Source organism: Notamacropus eugenii, chromosome 3, assembly GCF_028372415.1.
Source record: "Notamacropus eugenii isolate mMacEug1 chromosome 3, mMacEug1.pri_v2, whole genome shotgun sequence".
Taxonomy (NCBI): domain Eukaryota; kingdom Metazoa; phylum Chordata; class Mammalia; order Diprotodontia; family Macropodidae; genus Notamacropus; species Notamacropus eugenii.
In genome coordinates this window covers 32,935,204-32,958,554 of record NC_092874.1, presented here as the reverse complement: position 1 = coordinate 32,958,554, position 23,351 = coordinate 32,935,204, and the positions used below count along the sequence as shown (strand labels likewise).

Here is a 23,351-nt window from a genome sequence, read left to right as displayed (position 1 = left end):
TATACCAGAAGTGTTGAGGATCCCTTTCTTATTGTAATTTTGGTCAATGAATCCTATCATTTAGAAGTCATTGGAGAAAATGTGGTGGCTGGGAAGATTTCTTCTCACAATCTAAGGTGATATACTATATGATTATTTTGGAATGGGATAGGAAAAAAACAGTGGGAAGAAATATAAATCACAGGTTGAGATTGAAAGGAAAATTTAGAGGTCACCTAATCTAATCCTCACCCCCATTTTACATATGGGAAAACTAAGGCCCAAAGACATAAGGAACTTGCTCAAGGTCACAGTGTAGGACAGTTCTAAATGATGATCATGGAATGGTATGAAAGTAAAATATTTCATTAGACTATGGGATCTTTGATTTAGAGACAGAAGGCACTTCAGAGGGCATTTTGTCTTATTCAGTCATTTTACAGAAAAAGAAGTTAAGACCAATAGAGGTGAAATGAATTGTTAGATGGATGAAAAAGCAAATTTTGGTGTCTAGACCTTCTGGTTTTAAATTCAGGACATTTACTGAGGCATTGTCCACTGCATGGGGCAGCTAGGTAGTGTAGTGGATAGAATGCTGGGCCTGAAGGCAGGAAGGCTGATCATCCTGAGTTCACATCTGATTTCCAACACTTATTAGTTGTGTGACCCTGGGAAAATCACTTAAACCCATTTTCCTCAGTTTCCTCATTTGTAAAATGAGCTGGAGAAAGAAATGGCAAACCACTCCAATATCTCTGCCAAGAAAACCTCAAATAGGATCACGAAAAGTCAGGCATAACTGAAATAAATGAACAAGCATTATATACCCGGCTTCCCCAGATAATTATCATCATGCTTGAAAAAAAAATAGATATATTCTACCACACTGCCTATATTTGTTTGTTTCCATGCATCACATTGCCACAACTAGAGAATCTTTTGGGTGAACAAAGACTCTCATTTTTGTGATGCCTGCCAATGGAAAGATTGCTAGCTCTGGAATCAGAAAATGCGGGTTAAAATCTCAATGCTGAGGCTTAACCTCACTGGCTCTTGGGGCTCTCATCTCCTAAAAATGACAGGGTTGGACTGGAAGGCCTCTGTGTTCTCTCCCCTCTCTATGATTCTGGGAGATGTTGAAGGAGTTATCAGTCAACCAAATAGCAGTATGAATTAATTCAACATGATTGCTTTCTGCCTAACACTGACAGAGGTACACTGGAATTTTGTTTTGGGGAGCTTGCAAGAGGAGAGACAATACTAAAGCATGAACTTTCTATCCTGATTTATATATTGAAACCCACTGATGTAGACAGTCTAAAGGTATGAAGTTTAACGTCACTTTAGCATTCACAGATAACTCATTGATTCTCCAGGAAACTTAACCAACCAAGGTTGACTTTGTATATAAATTCTTCTATTCCACGTAGACTCAGTTTAGAGAGAAGTAGAATTTAGTGATGGTGGCCACTTTATGAGGAAAAAAATTCATAAGAGAAGGCAACCTTTGAGTATACCCTCAAAATCAATGGATTTAGTTGGTGTAAGACATAAAGGTAAGTTTTTATGACACATCACCTCCAAAAGTTGAATTTGATGCAAAACAAGAATGTTATTGTCAACAATAACCAAACTATGGCTTTGCAGAACATTAGCATCCCTTCCCTTCCTTACGTGATATCCTGCCTGTCATTTTTATTCTTTAATGGTTAATGAATACTCTGCTATTGGTAGTTGCCTACCACCTTTTTTGCCCCCTGCCACAAAAAGATCTAATCTATTCTGAGGAAGCTAATGGCAGACATGTTGAGACAGAACAGAAATCGCCACTTCTCACCGCTGTTGTGAGCCTCCAGCTGGGAGGCCGAGTTGACAGCAACCTTGCATAGTGAACAATACAGGAGCCTCTTGGCCTTCTCTTCCTCAGTCTCCACAGAAGGACATGTGCTATTGTTGCCAGGAGTGGTGGTGGTGGGCGTCTTTTCCACTTTGGTGGTGATCTCTGTCGTCATGACACTGCTTTTTCGAATTTCCACGGTGGTTGTTGATATTGCTGGTGTCCCTGTGGTACTGTCTGCAGCCAAAATAACCAAGAATTAAAGTGAAAAAAAAATTAGTGGGTTTTTTTTTAACCTTTATCTGGAAATCCAGTCTTCTAGCTACATAAAGTAATATAAAACTCAGAGGATCCTTGGTGGGGATGAATGGATGGATGGATAAACATATATACACACAATATACATGTATTACATATACATGGACATGCAAATGCATACATGGTTGCATGTGTATACATACATACACATGCATGTGCATCACACACATAACAGCCATGATAAATTTTCCATGTGAATCTATATGCTTGGTAAATTCTTTTTTTTTTTTTTTACTAATTTGTATCATGGTTAAAAATAATATTTTTGATAAGTACTCCTGACATGTTGACAACAACGCAAGAAAAAAGTGGAGAGTAACACAATAAGAAAATAAGGGCTTGTCATTATTCCTGACTCATCTCCCTGAGTTTTTTTTAAAGATTATTTTGATCTTGCTTCTCTCTGCCCTTCCCTCCTGCCTTTCCCCAATACTATGACTTTATTTTTTTATATTTCTTTTGTTTGTTTTTTTCAATTCAATAACAAGCCCTGGTTCTTTTCCAGGTGTATGCATGCAACAATGGGAGACAGATATCATAGCCCATTAGGTAAATGAGCAGTTCAAAAACTATTAAATGCTTGTAGAAGAAAAGAAGTCCCTATTTAACACTGGTTCAAAAGATCAACTTATTGCCATATTAATACATAGTCTGTATGTATCTCTATATCCACATTGATAGTACAGTGGATAGAGCACCAGGTCTGGAGTCAAGAAGATCTGAGTTCAAATCTAGTCTCAAACATTTAACTAGCTGTGTGAACCTGGCAGCTCACTTAACCACTGTCTGCCTCAGTTTCCTCATCTGTAAAATGGGGTTAATGATAGTATCTACTTCCCAGAGTTATGGTGACTTTCAAAAGAGATAATATTTGTATATCTCATAGCATAGTGCCTGGTACATAGTAATATATATGTTAACTATTCTTATTATTAATATTAATGTATTTCCATCTATGAATTTCTGCATATTTTTGGATTAGACCTATGACTTCATTGATGCAGAAAGTTCATGAAGAAGGAACTCCCACTGCCTATGCAGATGGACAATTCTTCAACAACACAGAGTCGTAAAACACTTCCTGGGGCATTGAGCATTTGGGTGACTTTCCCAGAGTTCATGTGGCAGAAGCAGGACTTGAACCCAGATATTACTAACTCTAAAGACAAATTCCCATCTTCTATTCTACGCAAGTTGCTTCACACATATATGTCTATGTTACGTAAATGCATGTCAGTATGTGTACATACATATGTGTGTGACAGTGGGAAGGGGTGGGAGAGAGAGTGAGAGAAGAAGAAGAAGAAAAAGAAGAAGAAGAAGAAGAAGAAGAAGAAGAACAAGAGGAGGAGGAGGAGGAAGGAGAAGAAGATGAAGGAGGAGGAGGAGGAAGAAGAAGATGGAGGAGCAGATGGGAGGTAGGGAGAATGTTAGCTGTAAATTTAGTCAGGAAAAATTCTCACACAAAATTTCTAGACTTAATTCCCTTCCCCTGAGCGTGCAGCACTTCTGGAAGATGAAGGCCAGCATGGTGACCACTAACTTTAGAAATACATTAAATCTCTGATGACCTCTGCCTAACTTCCCAGGCAAGACCTGTTTGACCTTGTTTGCTCGCTGCAACTGTTGAGTAACTTGACATGCTTTTCTTTGCCTGACAATCTCCTGATCATTCCCAAATGATTTAAGATTCCTCTGCTAAGATCATCCTTCCAAGTCCCATTGTGAAATAGAGGTGAGCCTGGCTTCTCAAGGCTTTGCCAGGAGATCTCCAGATTGGGCAGTTTCGATAAATCTGGTAAAGCTTCAGTTACCAGTCCACTAGCAGGATTACTCCAATAGAATTCTCATGCAAACACTAGCCTAGCTACTTTCAGAAAGTCTTATCACTCGAGTTGGCTACCAATTAATTTTGGGGGGAAGGGCTAGGGAGAAGGGAGGTAAGGAGAGGAGAAGCTATAGAAACCCATTATAGTCTCTACTAAAATGAACTGTGATCTGCATCTGTGGAGAGCCATACAAACAAAATCATAAAACTACTCACCCCTAGCCAGTCTTTTTCCAGCCGTAAAACACCTGCATCTATGGAGGAAAGACAGCTAGGTCGCAAAATGATAGAATTCCAGGTCTGGAATAAGGAAGACTCATCTTCCTGAGTTCTAATGTGGCTTCAGACACTCACTAGCTGTTTCTGGGTAAATCACATAATCATACTGGCCTCAGTTTCCTCATCTATAAAATAAGCTAGAGAAGGAAATGGCAAATCACTCCAGTATCTTTGCCAAGAAAATCCCAAATGGGGCATAAAGAACTGGACAAGATGCAAACAACTGAACAACAAATAGAGGGAAGACCTATACAAACAACATCACAAAATACAAAAGTCTAGCTAGACTTTAAGGTAACTGGGTATGGCTTCCTGAGGAAAATGCACAAAAGTGATCAATTTAAGATCTCACTACACTAGGCAAATCTCTAAATCTTTAAGTTTCAGAGAAAACTCTGAACTGGAATGGTTAAAATGGAGTTAGTCTTGTCAGTGAAATCACAGTCCAGTTCCTATCCCTTTAGCCATCTGATTTCACTTGTTGCCACCATATTTGACATTTAAAGATGAAATTGAACTGATTTGTGTATGATAAATCACCAACCATCAATCCCTACCCTACCTCCAGCCAGCTATAATATATATGTCTGGAAACTGTTATATTTTTAGATGAAATATTTCTATCAGAGAGGCATTCATTTCATTCTAGAAAATATAACCTCTGAGAAGGGAAAATAATTGTTGAAACTCAGAGTTTCCCTCAAACTCACCTATGGTTTCTTAGAATTTTACTGAGATGTCATTACTGGTCTGTGATATTTTATGATAAATCCACTGCAAGTGACCAGCTAGAAGTATTCCTTCTTCTCACAGGTAGGTTTTTGAAGAATGATCACTTTTAATACAGGTGTTACATTGAAATGGACTCTGGGCCAAGAAAACCAAGAGGAAGTGTTGCTAGATGATCATTGCTCTGGGCAGGCTCTCCCATGATGTTTTCCCCAGTCATTTCATCTCTGGCACAGGCTTGCTCCTAGAAGCCTCTGCTCTGAGCTTTGGGTATTTATGTCTGGATCCATAAACGCCATATGGCATAAGTTAATATGAGCTCAGAAAAATCTTTCATTTTTTTTTAACAGTGAAAAGCCTTAACATGCTTCAGAATAAACAAAGCACACCTATCTTGTGTTTCCAGTGACAGCTAAGTCTGTATCTTTCCTAATCTCACAGACTATTGTACATTTACACCAAAAGCTATGCTAGATTAGAGACACCCAGATCACTCTGAATACAGCTTAGCAAAGAATCAGCATTTTTTACAGCAAGGTCCGTATAGGCAATGGGCTTAGAGGGCATAATATTCCAAAGCTTAAATTCTGCTTTACCTTCCATCATACTTCTAACCACAAAGCTTCTCACAGAGACACAACTGTACTATATTCCATAAATGGATTGGTTATTTGCCAAGGAAATAATAAAAAAAAACAAACAGCACATTTATTCTGCATTTTTTTACTTGTGTTTAAATTTGACTATATAATAGAATCCCATTAATTCAGCTCCACAGAATTGGAATTTGTGATCATTTAAAACATGAGGGTTGAGGCAGAATTTTCCCTTGGCTCCAGCAATGATTAGAGGGATTATTCCCAAACAGTGGAAACAAATTAAGGGCAATAAGACCCACCTTAAAGGGAACCAACTGTTTTCAAGTACACACCATTGCATGTGATGATGCAACTTTCCATCAGTTCTTTGTTTTGACATTTATAAGTAATTCTTGTGATGGGGTGGGAATGGACTTGTGATAGCTCAAAGAGGTAACCTGTGCCAATGCACATCTGTATCTTCTCTCCAGTTTATAATCTTAGAGAGTTCCCTAGGCATTGAGAGACAAAGTGACTTGCCCACGGTCCCACAGTCTGTGCCAATCAAGAAATAAGCATTTAACGAATATCTACGCTATTTCAGGCAATGTGTTAGGTACAGGAGATCTTAATATGGAACAATTCCTGCTCTTAAGGGGCTTACATTCTAATGGGAGAGACAGCAAGTTTATAGATAAGCATGAACAGAATGACAAATCTGAAAAATAGCATGTAATGTGAATAATGCAATACAAGGTAGTTAGGACGTGATGACGTTAAAACATTGGTGATTGACAGGATTGAAGAAGGCTTCATGTAGAAGGTAGTACTTGATGAAAAAAGGAGGGACAGAGAGAGATGAGAGATGAGAGAGAGAGAGAGAGAGAGAGAGAGAGAGAGAGAGAGAGAGAGAGAGAGAGAGAGAATGGACACAATTCAGAGTTTAAAAGGCATGGGGGATGAAGACAAGAGATGGTGTACCAGGTACAGGGAATAGTGAGAAGGAGGATTTGGTTGGATTATATGGTGTAGAAAAGAATGTATAATAAGGCTAGAAAGGTAGCTTGAAGCCAAGAGGTTATGAAAACCTTTGCAATTTAGAGCAGGTTTCTTGACTCAGAGCCCAGATGTCTATCTATTATACCATAATACTTGTCTATTCGTTATAGAATAGCTTCATTCTGTACATTCTTATCTATAAACTTTCTGTCTCTCCCATTAGAATATAAGCCCCTTAAGAGGAGGGATTGTTCCATTTAATAGTAATAAAACTACATTCTTGACAAAAAAAGGGCAATGAAACTCAGACATTCCACTACTTGGCTGGTCAGAGTCACAGTTAAGTAACCTTGAGGAAGTTTTATAATTTGTCCTTAAGCACACTTAAATACTCCAAAGGATGTGGTTACTTCCTTCAAAGATGTCAGTACCAACCCATCCCAGTCAGCCAAACAAATTTTACTTTTCTCCATATCCTCCCAGACATTCTCTACAATTGCATGAATACCAATAGAATTAGCTGCCATTCTGCTTTTCCTCATTCTGACCATGTGACTGGTCCATCTAATGGGGTCATTTGTTTCTTCTGCGACATCAACATTTCCTACACCACTTCATTTGTGTAATTCCTTACTGGTCACAGTAAATGACCCGATTATTTTGTAACTCTTTTTGCACTTCTCAGCTGTCCTTTGATGGATGCTACCTATCACTTTAAGGAAGATTCCATTTATTTCTATTCTCTCTAGTGTTTTTACTAGGAATGGGTGTTATATTTTGTCAAATGTTTTTTCTGCATCTATTGAGATAATCATTATGAATTGAGATAATCCATTAGTTTTGCTGTTGATATGGTCAATTATGCTGATAGTTTTTCTAATATTGAACCAGCTCTGCATTCTTAGTATAAATTCTATCTGGTCATAATGTATTATCCTCGAAGTAAGTGACTGTAATCTCTTCACTAACATTTTATTTGAAATTTTTGCATCTATGGTTATTAGGGAAATTGGTTTATAAATTTTTCTGTGTTTTAGCTTTTCCTGGTTGAGGTATCAGGACCATATATGTATCAGAAAAAGAATTTGGTAGGACTTCTTCAACTATTTTCCCAAATAGTCTATATGGTATTGGAATTAATTATTCTTTAAATGTTTGATAGAATTCACTTGTAAATCCACCTGGCCCTGGAGATTTTTTTCTTAGGGAGTTCATCGATTACTTGTTCAATTTCTTTTTTTTCTGAAATGGGGCTAAGTATTTTATTTCCTCTTCCATTAATCTGGGCAATTTATACTTTTGTAAATATTTATTCTGTCCTTTGGATGATGCTCAATGAGTTTCCTTGGAAAGAATATCGATTCTAGAGGCAAAAGAAGTTGGTTCAAATCCTGCCTCTAACATTTGCTTGTTATGTGAGCTTGAACAAGTCATTTCAACTTCATGTAGCCTCAGTTTCCTCTTCTGGGAAATGAGGAGGTGTACCTAGATGACTTCTGAAACCCCCCTCCCTAATAGAAATCTGCCCAAATTATCACTTTATTAATCCAGTGTTCTATGTAGCAGCACTGAAGGAAGATTAGTATTAAAATCATGGCACCTTTGTTGCTGGAAGAAGCCTGAGATCATTAAAAGAACTTTACCATTTTTCACAGACAATCTATCTTTCTTCATCATATGAGATAATATTTGTAAAGCACTTAGCAGAGTGAACATAGCAGGTGTTTTAAAAAACTGCCCCCCCAACTCTTTAATATTTCCATTCAATTCTGGGCCTAGCTCATTGTTGAGTTGTACTGTCTGCCCATAAAGAAGTGGATAAGCAGTACAGGTTGTCCAACTAATCGTGTTTCATCATCCATACCAAGGGTTCTTAACATGGGCACAAAAATCAGTTTTTGAAAATACATATTTTGATAATTGTTTCAATGTAATTGGTTTTTTTTTAATCCTCTGTATTAAATTTTAGCCTTTTAAAAACATTATTCTAAGAATAACTCCACAGGGGGTGGAGCCAAGATGGTGGAGTAGAAAGACACATATACGCTAGCTCCAAACCCACAGCTCATAAAATATCTGTAAAAAAGAACTCCCAACAAATTCTGGAGCAGCAGAAGCCACAAAACAACAGAGCTGAGGAGATTTCTGTTCCAGAGAGCCCTGAAAATCTCTTGTAAGAGGTCTGTTGCGCCCTGGACCCAGAGCCAAGCTCAGCCTTGCCTTGGCCACATGACACCAAGAGGAGCGGATCCAAGCAGGCTTCAGGGATGGAATCTCCAGCAGATGCGCGGGTCCCTCCACCCAGGGCCCCAAAGGTTGGCGAGAGGGTATTCTCAGCTTGCCGAGAGGGGAGTGGGGTGTCCCTGTGGCTTGGGCCCCCTCAGGAAGTAGCAGCAGGGGAGGCGGCCAGCAGACAGGGGCTCCTCAAGCAGGCAGGAGCCCAGATCCATTGTTGAAGGTCTCCACATAAACCCCCTGAGGGAACTGAGCCCTTGTGGTGGCCCTGCTCCAACCTGAGCACCTGAACTTAATCTCACACTGAATAGCAGCCCCGCCACCACCCAAAGCCCTGAGGCTGGGAAGTAGCATTTGAATCTCAGACCCCAAGGGCTGGCTGGGAGGATCTGGAGGCAAAGTGGGTGTGAAGAGAATACTCAGAATGCCCAGAAAAGGGAAAAAAAATAAAACTATAGAAGGTTACTTTCTTGGTGAACAGGTATTTCCTCCCTTCCTTTCTGATGAGGAAGAACAATGCTTATCATCAGGGAAAGACACAGAAGTCAAGGCTTCTGTATCCCAGCCCACCCAATGTGCTCAGGCCATGGAAGAACTCAAAAAGGATTTTGAAAACCAACTTAGAGAGGTGGAGGAAAAACTGGGAAGAGAAATGAGAGAGACGAAAGAAAAGCATGAAAAACAGGTCAACACCTTGCTAAAGGAGACCCAAAAAATGCTGAAGAAAATAACACCTTGAAAAATAGGCTAACTCAATTAGCAAAAGAGGTTCAAAAAGCCAATGAGGAGAAGAATGCTTTCAAAAGCAGAATTAGCCAAATGGAAAAGGAGGTTCAAAAGCTCACTGAACAAAATAGTTCTTTCAAAACTAGAATGGAACAGATGGAGGCCAATGACTTTATGAGAAACCAAGAAATCACAAAACAAAACCAAAAGAATGAAAAAATGCAAGATAATGTGAAATATCTCATTGGAAAAACAACTGATCTGGAAAATAGATCCAGGAGAGACAATTTAAAAATTATGGGACTACCTGAAAGCCATGATCAAAAAAAGAGCCTAGACATCATCTTTCATGAAATTATTAAGGAAAACTGCCTTGAGATTTTAGAACCAGAGGGCAAAATAAGTATTCAAGGAATCCACAGATCACCACCTGAAGGAGATCCAAAAAGACAAACTCCTAGGAACATTGTGGCCCAGAGTTCCCAGGTCAAGGAGAAAATATTGCAAGCAGCTAGAAAGAAACAATTCAAGTATTGTGGGAATACAATCAGGATAACACAAGATCTAGCAGCTTCTACATTAAGGGATCGAAGGGCATGGAATATCATATTCCAAAGTCAAAGGAACTAGGACTAAAACCAAGAATCACCTACCCAGCAAAACTGAGTATAATGCTTCAGGGGAAAAACTGGTCTTTCAATGAAATAGAGGACTTTCAAGCATTCTTGATGAAAAGACCAGAGCTGAAAAGAAAATTTGACTTTCAAACAGAAGAATGAAGAGAAGCATGAAAAGGTAAACAGCAAAGAGAAGTCATAAGGGACTTACTAAAGTTGAACTGTTTACATTCCTACATGGAAAGACAATATTTGTAACTCTTGAAACTTTTCAGTATCTGGGTACTGGGTGGGATTACACACACACATGCACACACACACACACACACACACACACACACACACACACATAGAGACAGAGTGCACAGAGTGAATTGAAGAGGATGGGATCATATCTTAAAAAATGAAATTAAGCAGTGAGAGAGAAATATATTGGGAGGAGAAGGGGAGTAATGGAATGGGGCAAATTATCTCTCATAAAAGAGGCAAGCAAATGACTTATTAGTGGAGGGATAAAGAGGGGAGGTGAGAGAAAAACATGAAGTTTACTCTCATCACATTCCACTAAAGGAAGGAATAAAATGCACACTCATTTTGGTATGAAAAACCTATCTTACAATACAGGAAAGTGGGGGATAAGGGGATAAGCAGGGTAGGGGGGATGATGGAAGGGAGGGCATGGGGAGGAGGGAACAATTTGAGGTCAGCACTTATGGGGAGGGACAGGATCAAAAGAGAGAATAGAAGCAATGGGGGGCATAATAAGATGGAGGGAAATATAGTTAGTCTTATACAACACGACTATTATGTGAGTCATTTGCAAAATTACACAGATATGGCCTATATTGAATTGCTTGCCTTCCAAAGGGAAGGGGTTGGGAGGGAGGGAGGAAGAGAAGTTGGAACTCAAAGTTTTAGGAACCACTGTCGAGTACTGTTCTTGCTACTGGGAAATAAGAAATACAGGTAAAGGGGTATAGAAAGTTACAGGACAAAAGAGAAGATGGAGACAAGGGCAGAGAGGGATGATAGAAGAGAGGGCAGATTGGTGATAGGGGCAATTAGAATGCTCAGTGTTTTGGGGTGGGGGGAGGGGACAAAAGGGGAGAAAATCTGGAACTCAAAATTTTGTGAAAATGAATGTTAAAAGTTAAATAAAAAATAAAAAAAAAAGAATAACTCCATAGGTTAGCAGAATTACACACAAAAAAGGTTAAGAACCTCTGGTCTAGGCCACAAGCATGCCTAAAGCTAAGAAACATAATCATGCAAGCCAATACATACAGCCATAGGGGCCTTGAGGTGGCTCAATGGATAGAGCACCAGGCCCAGAGTCAGCAAGACCTCAGTTCAAATGTGGCCTTATGAGACACTTACTATGGGGTCATGAAGAATCTCTCATGACTGAGATGATGGCAGGCAACACACAGCTCTGCATAACCCTCCCCTTTTATTTCCCTTCTAGCCCTGTACCATCTCGAGTTACTGCATTTTGTTTGTAAGGAACAATTCATTTTTGTGAAAATCATATGACTCAGGTGAACATTTTATTCCCAAAGGAAACATTTATGGCAAGTGGCAGACCCAGAAAGAATTATTTTAGCCATGAACAAAGCAGAATTTTCAGGGAAGCCTTAAGGTATGAAGTTAGAATCAGTTTTTGAAAAGCCCATGAAGGAATCCGATTATAGGGTTTGTGGGCTGTGCTCCTTTTCATTGTTATCATTTAGACACTTTCAGTTGTATCTGAATCTTTGTAACCCCATTTGGGGTTTTCCAGGTGAAATACTAAAGTGATTTGCCATTTCCTTCTCTAGTTCATTTCACAGATGGGGAAATTGAGACCAACAAGGTTAAGTGACTTGCCCAGGGTCACATAGCTAGTATGAGTCTGAGGAAAGATTTGAACTCAGAAGATGAGTCTTCTTGACCCTGGGCCCCCAACCATCTATCCACTCTGCTACTTAACTGCCCTGTCTACATAAAAGTATTCAAAATCAGGGCTTTGGGAGCTCTGCATTACCAAAACAAAAGATGTAATAACATAGAGGAACGATTCATGTTTTGGAGAGTTGCCCATCTCCCAAGTTAGCTCTCAGGGCAATGTGTCATAGTGACCCCTAAGGAGAGAGCAAGTGGCTGGGAGCCTGAAGTCAAGGTCGTGGTGCAGCTGGTAGAAGAAGGTCCAGAGATAAGACAGGTTTGCAGCTTGGAGCTGTCCTCATGCCAACTGCCAGCAGCAAAGAACCTTTATTGCAACTGTCACTGTTTGGCTTTGACTTGGAAACAGCTTGCTCATACTCAAGGCAACATGTTACAGATTGAATAAGAAAGTTCCACGTTCACAAGGGACCATCATTTCTCTCATTTCAATGTTAACCCCTCTGTGACCACTTAAGAATTCCATAACATAAAAAAAAAATACTAATTGGGATTTTTTTTTGAGGGGATAGGATCTATAAATTCTTTTTTAGGAAATTTTCTGGTGGGGAAGCTTTGAACACAGATGCAATTTATGTCTGCTATTTACAGGTACAGAGGATTGCCTGAAAGAAATTCAAGGCTTAGTGATTTGTTCACTCTCACCCAGGCAGTTTGTGTCTGAGGCAGATCCTAAATGCAGGTCCTATGACTTCAAACGCTGGCATTCTACTCACCAGATCATGGTGGATGAAATTATCATATTTTTATTAAAATTAATATAAAAATCTTATTCTTTTTGTGTTTGAGACTAACTACCTCCGTGACCTTAGATAAGCTGTTTAATACCTCTGTGACTCAGTGTCCTTATCTGTAAAATACCAAAGTTGGATTGAATGGCCTCTGAATTCCTTTCCAGAAAGAGATTTATGATCCAAATTCCCCATGGCAAGAAGAAAATCTATAACTAAGCTATGAAGGATTCCTTCATGGAACATATAGGATTAATTTATCCCACAGATGCTCATTATGGTTTTTCTTTGTATTGAAGAGTTAGAAATTATAGCCAATTCATTTTAACTAGTACTTTAAGAACATAAGCCTCACTCAGAGGTATTTGTTTATGGGCAAAACAGCTGCTCACTCTTAAAGTAGATTGCATTATGGATTGGTGAAAAAAAAAAAGGTGTTCTGTGATAGAGAACGAATCACAACAATGTGCTTAGAGTCCCAAAGACCTCAGTTCAAATCCTGCTTTGAAATTCACCAGTGGTGTACCCCTAGACCAGTCATTATAATTTTATAGCTCTCCACATATAGTGATACCAATATTGGGAATCATGCTGAGAAAACTTGGTTAAATTTCACTTTACATCCTAGAATGATACATTTCTGAACTCTCTAGCCCCCAAATAAAGAAAGAAAATGGTTGGACAGAAGGAAGAAGGAGAGATGGACAGAATAAGGTACACAAGACAATAAGGCCTGACAGTATGAGAGGTTCTCTAGGGAAGGGGATGCATCTTCTAGATTTATGAGTTATGACTATGAGGCTTATTTTACGAATTTGTCCTCTTAGGTTGCAGTCCCTAACCAAAGTACTAACCTAGTAGCTTGAAGCAGACATAAGATCCTAAGACATCTTGCCTTGCCTTTTAAATCAAGGCTAGGAAAATAGGGTCTTTTAGGCAGATGCCCTTTGAACAAAATTAAGCATATTTCTAATGCCAGCTTTCATTACACATAATGACACACCTATAAAATCATGTGAACAACTAGTCAAGTGGGAAAAGTGTGGAGTTTTGAATCACATGACCTAACTTTGAATCATAGATATGCCCCCTACTACCTGCATGACCTTGGGATAGTCATTAACCTCTCTATCTCATTTTCCTCACCTATAAAATGAAAGGGTTGTACTAAATGGCTTCTAAGCTCCCTTTTCAAATCGAGAGCTATGATCTTATGAAGACTGCATCTTAAAATACTGGGCATTTTCTGCATCTAGCTGATGTTCTCATGACTTGTAAAGGAAAACTGCATTAACTCTGTTCATCATCTCTGCATGATTGGAATGTGGTTCCTCTCTCATCATTACCTCTTATATTACTTGAACTTTCTTCAAAGTTCAAACATCTATTCTATATAAAACCTTGCCAGATCTCCCTCCCCCTTCTCCCAACTATGACTGCCCTTCCTCCCTCGCAAAGAATTTTATATTTACCTATATGTATTCATGTTTTTCACCCCTACTCCTGTCAGAATGTAATCTCCTTGAAGACAGAACCTGTTGGATAGCTGTGTCTATTTCCCCACAGCCTAGCCTACCAACAAGTTAAACCAAGTCAATGAGCATTTATTAGGAATCTTCTATATCCTAGGCCCTGTGTTAAAACCAAGAATGGCACAGAACAGGTGCTTAGTAAACTCTTGGTATTTGTTAGTTAAATGAAAAAAAGAAATGGAATTTTCAGAAATAGATGATTGAGGACTTAAGACACCAGGGATCTTCTTAAATGGAAAATGACTATATTAGTCTTAACTGTTCTGCCAATTTAGGTTAACTGGTCTCAGCTGGAAGCCAACTAAATCTTTGATTAACATGTGATTAGAAAAAAAGAAATCAGCTACCGTTGAAAGCAACATTTGTCCTGAGATAGGCACTCAGCCCTCAAGGGTATCTAACATGGCCTTTTGTGGTAAGAATGACACATTCAGTTCTTAGAAGCAAAGAAAAAGGTTGAGTCCTTAATGCCCTTCTAAGATACAGTTGAACCCAATTTTGTTTAATATGAGGACACCCTCTCTCTTCTTTTTATACTACATGTCATAATTTTCTCGAGGAATTGGTATTCTTTATTTATGAGCTGTCCCTTCCCAAAAGGGAACTAACAACCAAAATGCAGGGTGACTACTTCCCCATCATAATTAATTGAGTGAAGCTGGCAGCCGAACAGCTGGAGGTTAAAGGCCTTTGGGAAAGAACCGGGAGGAGAGTATGAGTGAGGTCTTGTCTGAATTTTGGGACTTTCTGACAGATATTGCAAAAATGGCAAGAAAGAGAGGGGAAAGAAAATCAATTTATTCCAAAGCTATTTTAAGTAACTTAGTTGCAACTAGATTTGGGAGCTGTCTTTTCAGGCTTATAATATAGATTTCTTCTCAAAGAGGCAGAGGAAAAAAAACCAAGCACTTAAAAAAAAATCTATGAATGAAAGTTCCCTTGCTCAAGGGGCTTTGGGTGAAAGAATGTCTGCAGTTATAGTTTCCACTTAATTAATGAGACCTATGTCCTAAGAAAATCCAATTTAAACCTCAACAAAGAGTTAGTGCATGGAGTGGTGGTATAGACTCTTGTTTGCTTTGGGGCCTCCTCTGCCCAGTTAAGTAGAGATCACAGAATCCTCTTCCTCCTGCGGCCATATCCTTGAATGTCAAATGTAAGTATTAGCTTTACCTAACTGTATAACTCCTCTACTATTTTGCTTTTATAAAAGAAGACTGATTGGCAAAGATGAATGATACTGTAAATTACTGCTGGCTCCAGACAAGGTAGAAAGTAGGTACCCTTTTAAATGAACAATGGATTTGAATCATGTGGACAAAAACCATGTAACTCAGCACCAAATTTATAACAAACCCTGCATATATAATCCAATTGGGTTATCTCCGTGGCAGAAATTCATTTTCTAATTGTTAGAATTGTTAGTGCTCTATTTTTTTTTTAATGGTCATCCTAAAACTAAACAGTTTAACATGCAAGTTATCTTATTTCTTGTCTAGAAACACTGGTCTGCGTAGCTGTTTGTAGCATACAATATTTCATCACCCATCTCCACATTTTGTCTCGTATTGTCTGCCATGCTTGCAAAAGCTCTTGCTCCTTACCTATATCTCCTGGCTTCCTTCGAGACTGATCTTAAGAACCTCTTGGGCAGGAAGTCTTTCCAGTTGCTCTCCTTCCCCTCTACTGCTCCAACAGCTAGAGCTTCCCTTTGAGATTACCTTTCATTTACCCTAATGACATCTTAAATGTAAATAGTTGTCTATTACATGTTGTCTCCCATATTGGAAAGTCAGCTCAATGAGGGAAGGGACTATTGTTTTTGCTTTTTTTTGTAGCTACAGTGCTTAGCTGGGTGTCTTTCATACAGTAGATGTTTAATAAATACTTCCTGACTATTGACTGAAAACTTCTCAGTGCCCAGCTAGCTCTCCCATACCTTCGGTTGCCAAGTCATGTTTGTTTGGCATTGCAGTGGGAGTTGCATATACCAATGAAATCAGAATCCTCTTTCTCCTATGCCGCACAAGAAACCCAGCAACAGCAAAGGCACTAAGCGCTGTGCTAAGCTCAGTGGATACAAAGAGAAATATGAAAATCAAGCCCTGTCTTCTAGGAACAGTAAGAACATGAGGGGCATTTAGAAATTGAGACCTTGTTCTACTGACCACTTTCCTAAAATCAAAAAACTTCTGAGTTCAATGAGTGATTGTGACATTACAATACAAAAACCAAACAAACAAAAACAATTTGTTAATATATGTTTGTGTGTGTGTGTGGTGGGGAGAGGGGTCAATCATTCCATGTAGACCAAACTACCAACTACACACACACACACACACACACACACACACACACACACACACACATACATATTTTCTTTTTTAATTTTCCAACCACATATTTTGGTGCCATATAGACATATTCTAATGGAGTTTTCTCCATTCACAAAAACACAATAAGCAAACACAAAGGAAGCCAGAATTACCACTGTTTGCTTTTTTCGTTACCAAAATGTTCTGAACTCAAAGGGCTGAGTAGCTCACATGGAAAGTCCAGAAGAAAAGGACAATGGCACCTCTTCCTGATATCTAAGCAAACAGGTGGAGACCATCACTGGTGCAATTAGCACGGTACCTTTGTGCAACCTATTAGGAAGTAACATATTACCTGGGGCTATTTCTTCTCTCCAGTAGTGAATGCCACATTTGGTCACCTTCCCTTTCTTTTTTTAATTCCTTTCTCTTTTTAAAAAAGCTCAGTTAATGAGTTATTTAGATATAAATCCTATTTATTATGGTTTTAAATATCTATAAATACCAGCTCTTCCTACTGGCTAACCCAAGTCTTAAATCAACACCTAAAGTGTTTTTAGGGGTGGTGTGTGTGTGTGTGTGTGTATGTGTGTGTAAAAATTAAGGTTATAAAAGAATACAATTCATAACTGGAAAATTGGTTCTAAAAGACATTGAATCTTTCCCTACCCAATTATCCCTGTAACTGTGAATGATGAAAGGATTTTCTCAGCCACAGAGGATGAGAATATGGTCTAGTGTGAACTGGTCTCTTCCTCTCAGAGGAAGTGGCCCAGTGTCATTGTCGTATGACACTTCCCAGCGTGAAATATATTTTCCTGAGGAGATATGGGGCACAAAACTCAGGCCCATTAGAAAGTAATGAGGTTGCAGTTACTTCATTATTGTTAAAAAAAAAAAAAATAAAAGGGGTTTAAAAGAGGTTTCTCTTATAAATTTGACTCCAAACCTCAGAAAACAGAGCTCATATTTTAGAATAATAAAATGAAATGAGACCCTTATTTGAACAGCTGTTTAATGTTATGACTAATTTTATTACTTTTCACTATAACTGCAGTAGTCTAAATTAAAATAAGGAGCCAGATTTGTTCATAGGTAAATGATTCTGCTTTACTTTTATTGTGTTTTCCACAGACAAATAGGCTGTTCTTAGTAAGTCTTGCATTTCCCCCTAACATAAAAGGCATCTTTTAGAATGTTTCTCCCACAGTGGACAAACTTTATTATGGTTCAGATTTTTTCCTGGTGATATTAGGGAGGTAGAACAAAGGAATGGGGGTATCCTCCAAAATTGGGGGTACTCTGTTTCTATTGTCCTCACATTGGTTGCCATGAAACAAAGAGAGATCCTGGGTAGAAAAGTGGTGAGTCAGGGTAGAATTCAGTCAGAGAGCACTAGGGCAAAACTCTCAGCACAGCTGTGTCCAGGCCAGAACTCTTTAACACATCCCCATCTTGAAAAGAATGCCACAGCTTGTTAGTGACTCTATGGTTTAGTTAGCTCTACTTTGTGAACAAATGAGGAATGACTAAGTATAAGCATATTTGCTATACACACACACACACGTATATATACATAAATACACACATACATGCATATATATACATATATGTATACATACACACATATATGTATACATACATACATATATATAGACAGACACACATCTGCCTCAACAAACATCAATTGACAGTATTATAATTAATACACATGCTACCCAAACCCACTGTAATATGACAAGATCCAAGTATATCATCATCTAATCCAGTTGTCCATGATGTAAACTGGATGGTTAGCAATCATCCAAGCTCATGTTTAAATCTCAACACTCTTACCTCCCCTGCATTCCAATCTGCTTTCCTACACCATCCTGCTTACTCCATTGGTTTTATGAAACCTTGACACCTTCTCCCTTACTCTGGATTTGATGTAATAAAACTTTTATTTATTAAATCTCTAGTATGCTCAAGCTTTTGTATTACATCTGGCATTACAAAAAAGAAGTTAAAAAATTCCTTGCTCTTAATAAGCTAATATTTATTTGGAAGAATACAATAAGCAGAGAATTATCCAAAAGATATTTAGAGGATGAAGGAGAAAGCACAAACAATGAAGGGGAAAAGGTAAAAACTCCCTGTAGGATTTGGCATGTGGGCTGAGGTTTCTAAGAGGCAGAGGTGAGGGACTGGCAAATCTCATAATTGGGGATAAACTTGTATAAAGTTATAGCGACGGACAACGGAACGCTCAGTTTGGGGAACAGCCAGTCGCTAGTGTGACCCCAATATATTCTACTACTAAAGACTATGGCAGCAGGGGGAAAAACAACATATGTATATAAAGATAATCATAAAATTTATACAAAGTAATTTCAAAGAGTATAGACCATGAATAACTGGAGCAGATTGTAGAATAGAGCCAGGAAAGGCCTTAAGAAGGAAATGGTACATGAGCTGTCCATCAAAGGAAGCTAGAAAATCAATGTAGAAGGGGTGAAGAGGAATAGTCAGTTTATAGACAAAGATGGGTTATGGAACATCATGTGCAGGGAACAGTTAGCAGGCTAGTGTTAGAAATCAGAGGTGGCAATTAAGAAACATTTTCTAATTGAATTAATCAGGGGCAAAATCTCCAAAAGAGGAAGTGCAACAATCATTTGACAAGAGTGAAAAACACTCCAATTATTACACTCTTAACCACTTGACAAAATGAGTGAAAAGAATCTGCCCACTAAATTGATTAGTTAGCAATGTTAGTCAATTGACAAGAATTTATTAAGTATTTGTTAAATGTTGGACACTGAGCTAGGTGCTGGGGATTCAAAGAGACAGAACAGTCTATGTCTTCAATGAGTTTACATTTTAATGGGAGACAAGATATAAACAACCGTAGGTTCATGCAAAGATATAGCTAACAATGTGACATGAAAAGGGTGAATGGGATGTTGAGCTCTATTAAAATTATAGTGTCTAGAGTAAGGGAGGTATTAGTCCTACTGAATTATATCCTCTTCAGACCATACTGGATGTAATTATGTTTAGTCCTTGGCACCATATTTTAAGACCATCATCAACAAACCAGAGCATCTAATATAAGACAACCAGGATAGCGATACCAAAGGGTTGCAAACTCATGCTATAGGAGGATGAGGCAGAATTAATAGGGATGGGAAGGAAGTGGGAGGGACTGTTAGCTGTCTCCAAGTAGTTGCAGGGCTGTTGGGTAAAAAAGGAATCGAGTTGTTCTGGTTGGTCTGTACAGGCCAGACTAAGAAAAAGGGCTAGGATTTGCAGAGATGCAGTTTTAAGTATGATGTCAGAAAACTTTCCTCAACAATTAGGCCTGTCATGAAATGGAATGGGCTGCCTTGGGAAGTCATAAGTTCTCCTTTTGTCAAAAGCTTCAAGCAAATGTTAGGAGAATACTTAGAGTACATGGTAGAAAAAATTCTTGTTAAGTTACAGGTTGGATCCATTGGTCTCTGGGACCACCTCAAATTCTGGGGTTCTGTGATCCAAATCCTGAGTAACAGATGACCTCAGAAGAGAACTCACATACTTAAGGTAACTTTCTCTAAAATCTAATAGTATTCTTTCCAATGATTGTTCAAGAACATGTACACAAGAAGGAGGGTTTCACATTACAATTTTCCTTGCAACTCAAAACATTTTAAGCAAGGAAATGTCAGCATTCTTCTGAACCCTCTGCCTTTTTTTAACCCAACATTCACTGAGATGTGCACCATGACATGATATCCTTAATGTAACTCCTGAGTAGATAATTACTTTTTCTCTGTTGCTAATTCCTTGATCACAGCTAATGAATTTTCCTTCAGACTTAGAATTTAACTAAGTTAAGCTGAATAAATGTGAATGAATTTTAAAGAATCCTGAGGTTGGCATTAGCTTTGACAGTGTCACTTGAGATGCTAGCAGCTGTTTTGAACCTAAGCAAAGGTTCAAAGGATAGAAAGGAAAAGTGAAAGAAAAAACCCGTTATCCTTATTTTATACTGGAGAACACTCAGCTTCAGATAAGATAAATGGCTTGCTCAAAGCCATAGGTTAGGAAATGACTGGGCCAGCACCAGTATTCTACTGTCCTCAATCCTGGTTCATTTCAAGGTCTATTTTTGGCAAGTTATACAATAATAGACAGACAGACAGACAAGATAAATAGATAGATAGATAGATAGATAGATAGATAGATAGATAGATAGATAGATAGATAGATAATACATAGATACTTTTCTCATTAGGATTTCTCTCCAATTAGAATACAACCTAGTAGCATGCAGTGGCAATTTTTGCCTTTTTAAACTTAAGTTTTAACCTTTTATCCCTACTATTTAACACAATTGTTGGCATATGGGTAGTGCTTAATAAATATGTGCTGACTGACTAATCAGGGTAAGGACAGGAGTTGGACATGTGATTTCACTGGTAAAACCATCACTTGGGTAAAAAAACATCCTTCCACCAAAGCAGGACAGCAGCTTTTCTGCAGCTTCCAGCCCTAGAGAGTTGCCTAGAATGAGCTGCGGTGCCAAAGTCAAATAGAAAGAGTGACCGCTAAACTGTACACAAGGGTCCTGAAGGCCATATACTGACAGCTTTAAAAGCTAATATTGTAGATGATCTGTGATATTTTAATTATTTTCTTAAATACTTCCTAAACACATTTTAAGGAGTGATGTGGGTTAAATGTTTGACACCTCTGCCAAGTTAAATGACTTGCTCTGAGTCACATAGCTGGAATTTATCAATGGCAGAATTTAAATGTAGGTCTTCTGGCAGATGAAGGGAGGGAGCAAAAACGGGAAGGAGGAAGGATGAAAGAAAATACTTATTCAGTGCCTATAATATGCCAAGCCCTGAGCTAAGTATTTTAAATATGTTACCTCATCTGATCCTACCAACAACCCTGGGAGGTACGTACTATTATTATCCCCACTTTAAAGATGAGAAGATTGAAGCAGACAAAGAGGTCAAGTGACTCATCCAGAGCTTCACAGCCACTAAGTGTCTAAAGTACATATGAATTCAGGTCTTCCTGATTCTATCTATAATGTGCCACCTAGCTACCAATTCTATCTACCATACCAGAGTGCCTCTTAAAGACCATCAGAAGTCCTAAAAGTTAAGGAAGATAAGAAATAAATATTTGAGAAAGTACAGAGTATTTAAAAAAAAAACTGTCATTTCTTTTACAGTACATTATCTATAGTATCTGCTTAACAAAACCAAGCCCATTCTAATCAAATAGTACAATATAAAATACATGCATACTTGGGGTGTCGATCATATACTAGCATTTCTTCATTTTCATTTTACTTACTATCGTGGCAGTCCATAAATCCCTTTGAGCTATTTGCAAAATCTATATACTTTATTTTTCATTTTTATTTATTCTGAACTTAAAGAATAAAACAATCATTTCCATAACATAATAGAATAGGGGAAAAATGATAGTACATGAAACTGTAAATCTGTTGTGTAAAACTGACTATTCCTTTTAAATATATAATAAAGTTATCATGTAATTTTCTTTTCCCCTCCCCCACCCTAGAGATAGTTACCATTAGTAACAACTGTGTGTGTGTGCGTGTGTGTGTGTGTGTGCGTGCACGTGTATGTTAAACCATTCTATGCCTACTTCTACTTATCAGCTCTTTCTCTGGACGCAATGTTTCCTTTCCTATATCTTTTGAAGTTGATTTGGGTATTTATAATATTCAAAATAACTTATATGCTCAAAGTTGTTCTTAAAATAATGTTGCTGTTATTGAACACAATGTTCTCCTGGTTCTGCTCATTTCATTCTTTATAATTTTATGCAAGTCTATTCGTGCTCATCTATAATCATCAAGATCATCATTTCTTGTAGCACAGAAGTATTGCATCACAATCATCTACAACAAGATGTTTGGCCATTCTGCGATTGATGATCATTCTGAGATCCCCACAATTTCCAGTTCTTTGCCACCACAAAGAGAGCTACTAAACATATTTTAGAACGTATAAGTTCTTGTCTTTTTCCCTAATCATCTTTGGAAATAGACCTAGCAGTGCTAGGTCAAAGGGTATAGGCAGTTTAATAACTCTTTGGGCATAATTCCAGACTGCTCTATAAAATGAATGAGTGAGTTAAAGAATAAATCATGGAAAAAATCAATAATTTCATTAAAGATTATGACAATAATAAGATAGAACACCAAAACTTATGGGATACAGCAAAAAACAGTAATTAGAGGAAAATTTATATCTCTAAATGCCTGCATCAATAAAATAGAGAAAGAACAGACTGTTGTTGGATTGGATATGCAATTAAAAAAACTAGAACAAGAACAAACTAAAAATCCTTAATTAAACACTAATTTGAAAATCCTAAAATTTGAAGGTGAGAGTAACAAAATTGAATATAAAAACTGAATTAATTAATAAAACTAAGCATTGGTTTTATGAAAAATCAATAAAATAGATAAACCATTGGTTACTTGGATTTTTTAAAAGAATACCAAATTACTAGTATTAAAAAATGAAAAGTGTGAATATAACGCTAACAATGATGAAATTAAAGCAATAATAAGGAGTTCTTTTGCTCAATGATATGCCAATAAATTGAGCAATTAAGTGAAATGGAGAAATATTTACAAAAATATAATTTGCTTAAATTAGCAGGAGAAAATAGAATACCAAAAAACAAGT

The 23,351-nt window shown here is 37.9% G+C and overlaps 1 protein-coding gene across 13 annotated transcripts in view; it reads right to left on the bottom strand.

Moving 5' to 3' along the window:
* ZNF385D (zinc finger protein 385D) overlaps positions 1-23,351 on the bottom strand; it is a 368,989-nt gene that overhangs the window by 22,621 nt on the left and 323,017 nt on the right. For all 13 annotated transcript variants that reach the window (XM_072651193.1, XM_072651195.1, XM_072651196.1 and 10 more), the window contains one exon: positions 1,817-2,053. In XM_072651193.1, coding sequence (XP_072507294.1) covers positions 1,817-2,053 — 237 coding nt within the window. The remainder of the gene's footprint in view (positions 1-1,816; positions 2,054-23,351) is intronic.